Genomic DNA, 13,295 nt, shown 5'->3' with positions numbered 1-13,295 from the left:
ACCCCACCAGCGAACAAATGTTATCTGTTTTTAATATAATGGGTCATTTGCTGGCTCTCTCTGCCTTCCGGATGTTTCTGCCTCTCTCTGTGTTTTTTTTTCTCTGTTTTTTTTCCCTGTTTGTTTTTTTGTTGAATGTGTATTCGGAGGTTCTGCAGGTAACACCTCTCTGTCTGAACACGGTGATTGCCTTGGCAACGGGCAGTTGCAGGGGCAGTCTGTAAACACCATGTATTATTGTTCAATATGTATAAATGCGTAGGCTTCAAGGAGATCTTGAAACATTTGCCTGAGGAAGGAGAAAATCTCCGAAAGCTTGTGAATTTAAAATAAAATTGCTGGACTATAACTTGGTGTTGTAAAATTGTTTACAATAGAGCAGAGAAGGTTAAGGGGAGATTTGATAGAGGTGTTCAAAATCATGATTGTAATCTGACCCATTGTGTATTCAGAACTGTTTTCCGTGGCTAACCTGTCTGAACACCAACGACACCTTTGATTGGTGTGAGCGTGTCCCAGCCTAATATAAGATATGCGATTTGAGAACCTTTCACTCACTCACCTGACGAAGGAGATAATCTCCGAAAGCTTGTGATTTTAAAATAAAATTGTTGGACTATAACCTGGTGTTGTAAGATTCCTTACAAAAATCATCAGGGGTTTTGATAGAGTAGATACAGTGAAAAAAAAACAATTGATTAGTGAAGGGAACCCCTTCCCCCTCGAGCAAAGCTCGGTACTTATCTCCTGGAAAATGATGTGGAGATGCCGGTGATAGACTGGGGTGGACAAATGTAAGGAATCTTACAACACCAGGTTAAAGTCCAACAGTTTTATTTTAAAATCACAAGCTTTCGGAGATTATCCCCTGACGAAGTGTTGTAAGATTCCTGGAAAATGGACATTCGTAAATTTGTCAGAAGAAATCTGTATAAGTCAGTGCATCTGATCTGGCCTCATCCCCTTTAGCTCCTTTGAGTCAAGGGTAAAAGAACCATGATCAGACCCTCATGGAAGAGGCAAGACATTTACCAGGCCATGGCTGAGATCAAAATCAGAAGACTGAAGGCAGATTCTTTTCTCAAGTGCTCAAAGACATCAAGACTTAGGAAAGCTGATTGCCGGAAGTGGATGTTAACATTGTAGAGTGCCACTGTGATGGTATCAGCTAATCCAGGCTGACAATCCCAGTGCCGGTACTGAGGGAGTGCTGCACTGTCGGAGGCGCTGTCTTTCGGACGACGTCTGCCCTCTCAGGTGGACGTAAAAGATCCCACGGCCGCTATTTCGGAGTTCGTCCTGGTGTCCTGGGCCGATGTTTATCCCTCAACCGACATCACTGAAAAAAAACAGATGATCTGGTCATTATCTCATTGCTGTTTGTGGGATCTTGCTGTGCGCAAATTGGCTGCCACGTTTCCTACATTACAACAGTGACTACACATCAAAAGTACTTTATCGGCTGTAAATGCTTTGAGGTGTCCAGAGATCGTGAAAGACCGCTGTAGGAATGCAAGTAACAACATAATATCACATTCCATCAAGATTCGGAATCTAAAGAAATTAGCAGCGACAAACATTATCACTCACGTCAGTAAAATGAAGCTGTTGTGAACCATGTTATTGCCCGACCAGGAGGAGTGACTCAATACCCTCCCGTTCTGTAGCCTGCTCCGTTAGTCAAACCAGGTCTCAAGATCTCTGACGTTACACTAATTTCCAGATGACTATCTGTGAATAAGACACGAGGAGATACGCCCTTGACACGAATAAGCCAGATTGAGGATCTATAAACAATTAAATGGCCCCTTCCATATGGCCAGATAGAGAGGCTGGGTACGGCCCATTATTTATGGTAGCACTTCACGCAGGGACCTCCTTTGTTTACTCAGCATCTATCACCTTATGTTCTGCACAGGACACTGTGTCCTGCACTTCAGCCTTGTGCAAAAAAATCATGGCCAAACAGTAGGGTCACTCGAAGCCTTCTGGCAGCGATCTCTCATGCTAGTTTATCCGTGAATTTCCTATTTTTAGTGTGTGGGCTACAGTTGTGGTGGTGGGTGGGGTTTGGGGGGAGTCTCTCCAGTACTGCGGACCGGCTAATGAAGAGGGACCAGAACTAATTGCACTACTGCAGCCGTGAGCCAAGCAACCTCAAACCGCACCGGGAAGACAAAAGCTAATTTATCGATTACCAAATCACTGCATTTGTGCTGTTAGCGCTGTCTCTCTCTCTCTCTCTCTCGCCTCTGAGTCAGAAGGTCCTGGGTTCAGGTCCCACTCCAGGGACTTGAGCACGAAATCCAGGCTGACGTTTCTGGTTGCCAGTACTGAGGGAGTGCTGCACTGTTGGAGGCGTCGTCTTTCGGGTGAGACGTTAAACCGAGGTCCCCGTCTGCCCCTCTCGGGTGGACGTAAAAGATCCCACGGCCGCTATTGGAAGAAGAGCAACGGGAGTTCTTCCCGGTGTCCTGGGCCAATATTTATCCCTCGGCCAACATCACTCAAAAACATGGATTATCTGGTCATTATCTCATTGCTGCTTGTGGGATCTTGCTGTGCGCAAAATTGGCTGCCATGTTTCCTACATTACAACAGTGACTACACTTCAAAAGTACTTCATTGGCTGTAAAGCGCTTTGGGGTGTCCTGAGCTCATGAAAGGAGCTCTGGAAATGTTGTGTTTCTCTCGTTGCCTGTGGGTCAACCACTGTTTCAGTTGTTTTCTGGCCACTCATGTGTATACATCTAATTTTACTGCTTGTCCCTTTAGCTCCTGTCTGGTTGCCTGGTATTGCAGTCTCCGTAACTTTTGTTGCCGGCTTCTTGGTTCTTCTTCATCACATCCATTATACTGTCTGTTGTTATGTGCGGTCCTGATCTCTGCATTGCTACAAACTTTCGTTTGTGCTGGCATGATGTCCTGTCGGCCTACTGTTTTGTGCAACTGTTACACATTCATCTCTAGTTGCCTTGGTTAAACCGTTCGCATGAATTCTGCGCAATACAAAGTGGTTAAACACACCCGTGTTTAATATGACTACAATAGTGAAAAGAGACAAAATGAAATTCATTATTACAATAAACAAAGACTGGAATTTATACTCTGATGTAATTAATTGGCGATTGTCACTTGATAAACTCCTGTTATTACATTTGTTAATCCTTCAGCGTGGAGTCATCACACATCAGTGAGATGCACATTGGCTGTACCTGTCTGCAGTGATAATTATTGCTGATAGAACAAACTGCACTCCGTACAAAGTTCACAGAGTCATGCATTTCCTGGAAAATAATAAACACTTCAAGGCTACGTTGGTATCGCAGAACTAGGCAACAGCTGTCCACTACACTTAATATAACATACCCAAGCAATGATGCTGCAAATAACAACCACTTTCATTTATATAGCACCTTTAACATAGTAAACACAGGAACAGGAGAAGGCCATTCAGCCCCTCGAGCCTGTTCCGCCATTCAATGAGATCATGGCTGATCTCGCCTTGGCTCCATATCCTTCAATACCCACGGCTGGCAAAAATCTATCGATCTCAGATTTAAAATTATTAATCGAGCTAGCATCTGCTGCTTTTTGTGGGAGAGACCACCCTTTGCGTGAAGAAGTGTTTCCTAATCTCTCTCCTGAATGGCCTGGCTCTGATTTTAAGGTTATGTCCCCTTGTCCTAGACTCTCCCACCAGCGGAAAAAGTTTCTCTCTCTCTCCACCCTATCAATTCCTTTCAAAATCCTAAAAACCTCAATAAAATCTCCCCTTAACCTTCTACATTCCAGGGAATTCAAGCCTAGTTTATGTAATCTCTCCTCATAATCTAACCCTTGGAGCCCTGGTTATATTCTGGTGAATCTGCTTCCAAGGCCAGTATATCCTCTCCAAGGTGCGGTGCCCAGAACTGTACACAGTGCTCCAGATGCGGTCTAACCAGGGCTTTGTATAGCTGTAGCAAAACTCCCTCCCCTTTATATTCTAGCCCTCTAGTTATAAAGGCTAACATTCCATTAGCCTTTTTGATTATTTTTTTGTTCCATGACTACTACATTTTAGTGATCTGTCTACATGGACCCCTAAATCTCTTTGGACCTCCACTGTTCCTAGCTTTTCACCATTTAAAAAATACTCAGATACTTTAGTCCAAAATGGATGACCTCGCACTTACCCGCATTGAAATCCATCTGCCACAGTTTTGCCCACTCACTTAATCTATCAATGTCTCTTTGTAATTTTATGTTTCCGTCTACACTACATATTGTCTTAATAATCTTTGTGTCATGGGCAGACTTGGATATCTGGCTCTCTATTGTATTATCTAAGTCATTGGTTATATATTCAATATATTTCTTAATCTCCTAACAAGGTCAATAATTTGGAACCTTATCGAATGCCTTCTGGAAGTCCAAATAAACTACATCCATAGACATTCCCCTGTGTTATTTTAGTTACTGCCTCAAAAAATTCAATCGGGTTCGTTAGACATGACCTACCCTTTACAAATCCCTGTTGGCTCTCTCTAATCAGCTCAAATTTCTCTAAGTGCTCAGTCACTCTTTCCTTAATTATAGATTCCAATAACTTCTCCACAACAGATGTGGAGTCTATAATTTCCTGGTTTCGCTTCCTTAAATAATGGAGATAAACATCCCAAGGCGCTTCATAGGAGCGATTATCAAACAACTTTCAAAAATGAGCCACATAAGGAGATATTAGGACAGGTGGCCAAAACCTTGGTCAAAGAGGGAGGTTTTAAGGAGCGTCTTAAAGGAGGAGAGAGAGGCGGAGAGGTTTAGGGAGGGAATTCCAGAGCTTAGGGCCTAGGCAGCTGAAGGCACAGCCGGCAATGATGGGGCAGTAGAAATCGGGGATGCGCAAAAGGCCAGAATTGGAGGAGCGCAGAGATCTCGGAGGGTTGTAGGGCTGGAGGAGGTTACAGAGATAGGGAGGGGACGAGGCCACGGAGGGATTTGAACACGAGGATGAGAATTTTTAAATCGAGGCGTTGCCGGACCGGGAGCCAATGTAGGTCAGCGAGCGCAGTGGGTGATGGGTGAACAGGACTTGGTGCGAGTTAGGATGCGGGGCAGCAGAGTTTTGGATGAGCTCAGGCTTACGGAGGGTGCAAGGTGGGAGGCCGGCCAGGAGAGTATTGGAATAGTCAAGTTTACAGGTAACAAAGGCATGGATGAGGGTTTCTGCAACAGATGAGCTGAGGCAGGGGGCAGAGACGGGTGATGTTACAGTAAGGTGACATCCAGTAGCTTCACCACCGGCGCACCGTGGCTGCAGTATGTACTGTCTACAGGATGCACTGCAGCAACTCGCCAAGGCTTCTTCGGCAGTACCTGCCAAACCCGCGACCTCCACCACCTAGAAGGACAAGTGCAGCAGGTGCATGGGGACACACGATCATCTCCAAGTTCCCTTCCGAATCACACACCATCCTAACTATCACCGTTCCTTCATCATCGCTGGGTCAAAATCCTGGAACTCCCTACCAAACAGCACTGTGGGAGAACCGTCACCACACGGACTGCAGCGGTTCAAGAAGGCGGCTCACCACCACCTTCTCAAGGGGCAACCAGTGATGGGCAATAAGTGTCGGCTTTGCCAGCGATACCCATGTCCTGAGAATGAATAAATAAAAGCTCTTATTCTCAAGTCACAAGGCACAGTGTTGCAGCTTATCAAATCACTTTGGATGAACATAGATTCACAGGAGGGATATACAGTAATATAAACTGCTCCCCAGAGATTATAGCAATAAACTGGGAGGGCTGGCATTTTATAAGGCAGAAGACACGGTAATAATCGAGATAGAGAATTCTGGATCATAAAATTAGATAGAATTACATAGAAATTACAGCACAGAAAGAGGCCATTTGGTCCACATGGGTATCGCTGGCAAAGCCGACACTTATTGCCCATCACTGGTTGCCCCTTGAGAAGGTGGTGGTGAGCCGCCTTCTTGAACCGCTGCAGTCCGTGTGGTGAAGGTTCTCCCACAGTGCTGTTTGGTAGGGAGTTCCAGGATTTTGACCCAGCAGCGATGAGGGAACGGCAATAGTTAGGATGGTGTGTGATTCGGAGCGGAACTTGGAGATGATGGTGTCCCCATGCATCTGGTCTGTGCCCGGTGTTTATGCTCCACACGAGCCTCCTCCCACCTGACTTCATCTCACCCTATCAGAACCTTCTATTCCTTTCTCCCTCCGGTTCTTGTCTAGCTTCCCCTTAAATGGATCCATGTGATTCACCTCAACTACTCCTTGTGATGAAGAAGTTTCTCCTGAGATCCTTATTGGATTTATTGGTGACTATCTTATATTTATGACCCCTAGTTTTGAACTCCGCCCACAAGCGGAAACATCTTGATTCGGTGCAGACAAAGTTGTAACTTTGCGGATTGACGTGGGCAACACCTGGGGGTGATATTATTATTATATCTGTTATAGTCACCAAGTCAGGAATAGAAACCAGAACTGGAGGTTTCCTCTTGTGTCCCCCCAGCCCCAAAGTCCTCCCCCCAACAACCTGCATTTATATAGTGCCTTTAACGTCCCCATGACATTTCACAGGAGCGATTATCAAACAAAATTTGACACCGAGCCACATAAGGAGATATTAGGACAGGTGACCAAAAGCTTGGTCAAAGAGGTAGGTTTTAAGGAGCGTCTTAAAGGAGGAGAGAGAGAGGCGGAGAGGTTTGGGGAGGGAATTCCAGAGCTTAGGGCCCAGGCAGCTGAAGGCACGGCCGCCAATGGTGGAGCGATGGAAATCGGGGATGCGTGTGAGGGCCCGAATTGGAGGGGCGCAGAGATCTCAGAGGGTTACATATAATATATATTTGTAAACCATTGACTAGAGCTTCAGAACAGGAAATGATACCAAACTGAACAGATACCCCTCTACCTTGTTCTCAGAAGCTAACTATATTTGTCCTTCCATCAGTCAGCAGGGCTTGCAGATATGAACAGTGCCCACAACAGTGCTGTGGCCGGCTGCAAACCGCCCCGAGCCTGGGAGTTAATAATTAACTCTGGTGCTTTTTTTGCACCTCAAATTAGCAGCTTTGCTGGACCTGCACCTCAGTTAAAGGCTTTTGAAGTAAGAATATTGGTATGTGCAGAATCGAGGAGTAACAAACTAACTTATCCGCGGTTCTAAGCACATAAATAACTTTGAAGTCTCACAACGTGTTTGGTCTTTTCTATAACGCAACTCAACTGCGTTGAGTGGATACAAAGGAAGAATGCGACAAAACACAAGATGACATTAATAAACTTGCAGAACGGGTGTATAATTGGCAAATTAATTTCAATATAGATAGGTCTGAGGTGGTGCATTTTGGTAGGAAGAATAAGGAGGCCACATACTGTTTGGATAATAAGGGTCTAAATGGGGTAGAAGACCAAAGGGATCTGGGGGTACAGATACACAAATCACTAAAAGTAGTGACGCTGGTTAATAAGGCCATAAAAATACAAACCAAGCACTGGGGTTCATTTCTAGAGGGATAGAATTGAAAAGCAGAGAAGTTATGTTGAACTTGTATAAAACCTTGGTTAGACCACACTTGGAGTATTGTGCACAGTTCTGGTCTCCGTATTATAAAAAGGATATAGAGGCACTGGAGAGGATGCAAAAAAGATTCACAAGGATGATACCAGAACTGAGAAGATATACTTATCAGGAAAGGCTGAACAGACTGGGGCTCTTTCCTCTGGAAAAGAGAAGGCTGAGGGGTGACCTGATAGAGGTCTTCAAGATAACGAAAGGGACTGATAGGGTAAACATAGAGAAAATGTTTCCACTTGTGGGGGAGTCCAAAACTAGGGGTCATAAATATAAAATAGTCACTAATAAATCCAATAGGGAATTCAGGAGAAACCTCTTTACTCAGAGAGTGGTGAGAATGTGGAACTCGCTCCCACAAGGAGTAGTTGAGGGGAATAGCGTAGTTGCATTTAAGGGGAAGCTGGATAAACACATGAGGGAGAAAGGAATAAAGGATAGGGTGAGATGGAGAGGGGTGGGAGGAGACTCGTGTGGAGCACAAACGCTGGCCCAGACAAGTTGGGCCGAATGGCCTGTTTCTGTCATAATTGCCATATGTTAGAATTTTATAATAATAATTAACTTGCCCTCGCTGCCCTTAAATAAAATTACTCAGAGGTTCGTCGTCTATTTTCTAATTATCCATTTCCTTAATCAACCCAAGTATTGTTCTCCATGAGGAAATGTGGAAGATACTGTTATAGTCGTCAAATATCAGACGATCCATAGTTATGGCCATCAGGAGCACTCTGGGGCAGATTTTGGTCTGGACTATATTTTCGGGCCTAGACTCAGCGCTGCTTAGCGTGACCAGTGTGTGTCCCCACCACCCCGAATGGAGAGACCCCCCCCCCGGAGGATCGATGCCACTCAGCGGCACGTCCCGCCGCTGGTCGCCCCCTCCAAGGACAGCGCGGCAGAGGAGGGCCGATCGCAACTCCTCTGGAGGCGGGAGGGGTCGGAGGGAGAGGGGGGGGGGGGGGGGCGCAGACCACCCCTGCTCCTCCTGGCTGCACGGGAACGGGAAAAAAAATGAACCTATCTCTCGTTGGCGGCCGCGGAAGAATCCTGAGAGGGACATGCCTGACGCCTTCCCCACTCATCACCGACTAATGTCTGGACGGGTCCTTCAACAGATGTTAGGCTCCTAATTCATATATTTAAGGGGCCTGGGACCTAAAAAAATGGCCCCCACGAATTTAGCAGTGGGACCAAAGCCTGCGCAGATTGGACGCAGGTTCTCCCACTGCTATATTGGCGTGCTTTTTATCTGAAAAACGAGTGCAACACTGAACGGTTTCTCCCCCTTTTGAGCCCTTCAGCTTAGGCTGTTACCAGCCCGCGCCTAAAGCCTCTTTTATAATGGTGATTGTTTACAAGGAACACAATTCTGCCCTCAGGATGAGAGTCGGACTTAACAACGTGAAGTTAGGAGTCATTCCACAGAGGGCATTCTCCAAGAATCCAAAGTCAATGTGCACCTGTGTAAAAGCAGCTCCAGCCCTTTCGACCGGAGTGAGGGAAAACATGTCCCTTCCAAACAGGACAAAACAAAAACTTTACCTCCGAGGATTTCTCAGTATCTCGGTTCGGAGACCCCTTCATAGGTGATGGGTTTTCATCTTATCTCCGCGATCTGGCCGATTAAATATCTTTATGTTTGTTTTTCGAAGAGGAAGGAATGTAAAGCAAGAATATTTAAAAGCATCGATGAACTTTAAAGAGCTTTTCTCTCACCTGCAAATTGTAACTTGCCTGGTTCAGCCTCGGTGTCAGCCGTGCCCCAGTGGGTGGCACTCCCTCGCCTCTGAGTCAGACGGTTGTGGGTTTAAGACCCACTCCAGCGACTCCGACACCAAGTCCAGTGCAGGAGTGAGGGTTTGCTGTACGGTCGGAGGGGCCGTCTTTCGGATGAGATGTTAAACCGAGGCCCCGTCTACCTATTCAAGAGGGTGTAAAGAATTCACGGCTAATCCACGGATGGAGAGGAGGGGAGAGCGCCCCCACCCCCCAATATTTATCCCTCAACCAACATCACTAAAACTGGTCGTTATCAATTTGCCCCTAAAAGCCGCGGAGGCCGAGTCGTTGAATGCATTCAAGGCTGAGTTAGACACATTTTTTGATCGGCGAGGGGGATTTGGGGAAAAGACGGGAAAGTGGAGTCAAGGTGAAAATCAGATCAGCCGTGATCTCATTAAATGGCGGAGCAGGCTCCAAGCGGCCTACTCCTGCTCCTATCTCTTATGGTGCTGTTTTGTGGGATCTTGCTGTGCGCAGAATGGCTGCCGCGTTTCCCTACGTTAGGACGCTTCAAAATGCACTTCATTGAGCGTTTGGGAGGTCCAGAGGGTTGTATAAATGCGAATCCTCTCTTTCAGTTTATCGGTTATTTGATATTTTGCTTTCATAGAACCATAGAAAATTCACGGCACGGGGAGGAGGCCACTCGGCCCATTGTGTACCGCGCCGGCTGAGAAACGAGCCGCCCAGCCTCATCCCACCTTCCTGCATTTGGTCCGTGGCCCTGCGGGTCACAGGTCGCCATCCAGGGATTTTTTAAAAAATGAGTTGAAGGTTTCTGCCTCTACTTTTTTTTTTAAAAAAGAAAATTTCCCCCCTCTTGTCTTCCTGCTGTTATACTCTCGTTTATTTTCTTCCCACCTCTTGCTGGTTGCAATCCCTTATAAAATATCCTTAATTGCACTGGTGGTGGGAGGTAGCAGGAGTTGCTGGCACGCTATGCAGATCCAGTAGGGGGCCGTCTGTGATACTGGGACTGTAGCAAGAGATTTGCAATGGGACCATTGTGTTGAAGAGGCTACAGGGTTTTTGCAAGCGCTTTTTCCGGAAAGCAAGAAAGGGAAGAGAGAGAGAGAAAAAAATAAAATGCCACCACCTTATCAGTGAAAGAGAAGCTGCAATCGTTTCTATAAATCTCTTCCCACTGCGCTACAAAGCTAGGACCTCCTGACTGGGGAAATGCTGCGCCGCAGACGCCGCAAGTAAGTGACCCATTTTCCAGGGTGGTTTTGTGTGTGTGTGTTTTTTTTTTAATTGTTGCAAATTAAATGCAGTCAGATCATGAGAGTTATTGGATTGTGGATCTGGGAAACGCGACCAAGCAAGTCAGGAACGAAATATTAAGGACATCTGCCCAGGGTTCGAGATGCTTTTCCATCCACTTGTGCTATTGTCGCTGGGCATCTGGTGTTAAATCAATAAAAAAAAAACCCATGCATTTAGAATTAGGTTGGGAGAGAAAAGAGGATGGGATGAGAGTTAGGTGCAGAAGGGATGCAGGCAAGGGAGAAAACAGGGAATAAAAAAAAGGGCAGAGTACAAATGGAATGGATCAGAATTGAGGGAGAGGGGGTTGGTGAAGGGGGGGACAGAAGGGGGTTTCTGTGTTTGAGATGGATCAAGAATTCCTTGAACAAACCTGTATTGTGCAGAGTTGGGCTTCAGAGCAGTACCGGGTGTGGGACCGAATTAACATCCCCTCTGCCTTCAGCCAACCGAGGCAGACCAGTGAAGATTTCCTCCTCAGCTCAGATTGAAATGTGAAAGAAACAAGTCAAGATGTAAATGCGGTGATAAGCACGACACAAAAGGCAGGTTTGACCGCGGTCGATTTAAGCATTAGATGCAAAAGATTGTGAGGCTGGAATTGCTGCTCTAGAAATCAGTAAGCTGTCAATCCTGGGTTGATGCTTTGTAAATAATATTCATTAATAATTCTGTAACGTCAGCAGAAATACAGAAAGTAGCTTGCATTTTTTTTTATCTTATATGGAATGTACAACACAGAAACAGGCCATTCGGCCCAAATGGTCCATGCTGGTGTTTATGCTCCACACGAGCCTCCTCCCTCCCTACTTCATCTCACCCTATCAGCATATCCTTCTATTCCTTTCTCCCTCATGTGTTTATCCAGCTTCCCCTTAAATGCATCTATGATATTTGTCTCAACTACTCCTTGTGGGAGCGAGTTCCACATTCTCACCACTCTCTGGGTAAAGAAGTTTCTCCTGAATTCTTCGATGAAATCTATAAGGCAGCTGACTTTTTTTTCCAAAATGCAGCCCGTTATTCACTCTCAGTTTCTTCCATTACAACTTATTGAAATTTTAACACAATTCAGTAAAAAAAAACAAGTCAGTGCCTCAATGTATGACTGAGGAACTAGCTATTCCCACCTGCGTTAAATGTATGACTTTTTTTTCAATCTTACAGAACTGGGGCCAGATTAGCCATAAATATGTTATCATTCACTCTCAAAAACTCTTATTTTCATTTACACCCAGTTTATAACAAAATTGCACGAGTATGTCCGTATTGCCAAGGATGCCAACCACAGCACATTTCTGAACTGAACATAATTATTTTCCATTCAGGTCTCATGACACACTATTCATGATGGTAGCTTTTCATGGAATCACAGAATGATACAGCACAGAAGGAGGCCGTTCGGCCCATCGTGCCTGTGCCGGCTCTTTGAAAGAGCTATCCAATTAGTCCCAATCCCCCCTGCTCTTTCCCCCATAGCCCTGCAAATTTTTCCCCTTCAAGTATTTATCCAGTTCCCCTTTTGAAAGTTACTATTGAATCTGCTTCCACCGCCCTTTCCAGATCACAACTCGCTGCGTTAAAAAAATTCTCCTCGTCTCGCCTCTGGTTCTTTTACCAGCATATTACTATTTGAAATGTCGTAGCTTATGATGGACATCGCTTGCTTGCAACAGTACTTGCATCATACAAAGACTCTCCTATGTCTACACTCGATGGGTATTGTATCTACGAATGGCGGGGCTTCAGAGAACGCCGATGTCTTGCTGCAGAACTCGGAAATTGCAAACTACGCAGACAAGTATGGTGGAAAGGATGGAATTCTCTAAAGCACATTCTATCTTCCACTGGCTGTTAGCTGCGGCTCAGTTGGTAGCACTCTTCCCTTCAGAGGGTTGGGGTTCATAGTCCCACTTCAGAGACTTAAGCACACAATCTAGGCTGCTACTCCCAGTGCCGCGCTGTCGGGAGGTGCCATCTTTTGGATGAGGCGTTAAACCGGGGCCCCGCCTGTCCTCTCAGGCGGACGTAGAAGATCCCATGGCCGCTATTGGAAGAAGAGCAGGGGAGTTCTCCCCGGTGTCCTGGGGCCAATATTTATCCCTCAACCAACATCACCTGAGAAAGCAGATTATCTGGTCATTATCACATTGCTGTTTGTGGGATCTTGCTGTGCACAATTTGGCTGCCGTGTTGCCTACATTACAACAGTGACTGCACTTCAAAAGTGCTTCGTTGGCTGTAAAGCGCTTCGGGATGTCCTGAGGTAGTGAAAGGCGCTATAAAAATGCGGGTTCTTCTTTCTATGACAAATGGTTTTCAGACTAGGGTCCACAGAATTCCAAGGGTCTGTGAGATGTCAGATTTCTGTGCACTAGTCTTCAGAATACTCCTCGTTATTTTGGATTTTTTTTTCTAATTTTCTGGATTTGGTAACGTACCAGCATACTATTTGTGTTGCAGTCTGCCAATTAAATTGTTTTCTGCAATGATACTGCTGTTTTCCCTTTGATAGCTGGTACTGTCTTTCAGAAGTTAGGAGAGATGGTCCCCAGGAGTATCAATATTTGTAGGGAATTCCCGCACAAAATAAAGTTTGATAAAACAATTATTCAACATTAAAAAATGATAAGCTTGGATGTTAGTCCTTAAAAAA

General features: G+C 45.5%; 1 protein-coding gene across 4 annotated transcripts in view; it reads left to right on the top strand.

Moving 5' to 3' along the window:
• Positions 1–13,295, top strand: part of gal3st4 (galactose-3-O-sulfotransferase 4) — a 78,836-nt gene that overhangs the window by 42,593 nt on the left and 22,948 nt on the right. For 3 of the 4 annotated variants that reach the window (XR_010958464.1, XR_010958463.1, XM_067972183.1), the window contains exon 1: positions 10,377–10,575. The exons of the other annotated variant lie outside the window; for it this stretch is intronic. Coding sequence is in view for 1 of the 3 variants with exons in the window: in XM_067972183.1 (XP_067828284.1) it covers positions 10,553–10,575 (23 nt within the window). In the remaining 2 variants the exon portion in view is untranslated. Of the gene's footprint in view, positions 1–10,376; positions 10,576–13,295 lie in introns of those variants that run through there. 4 annotated transcript variants of the gene reach the window in all.

The sequence above is a fragment of the Heptranchias perlo genome, chromosome 35 (genome assembly GCF_035084215.1).
Source record: "Heptranchias perlo isolate sHepPer1 chromosome 35, sHepPer1.hap1, whole genome shotgun sequence".
NCBI classification, from domain to species: Eukaryota; Metazoa; Chordata; class Chondrichthyes; order Hexanchiformes; family Hexanchidae; genus Heptranchias; species Heptranchias perlo.
Note: the sequence above shows the minus strand (reverse complement) of the source record. Positions and strands in the feature narration are given on the sequence as shown.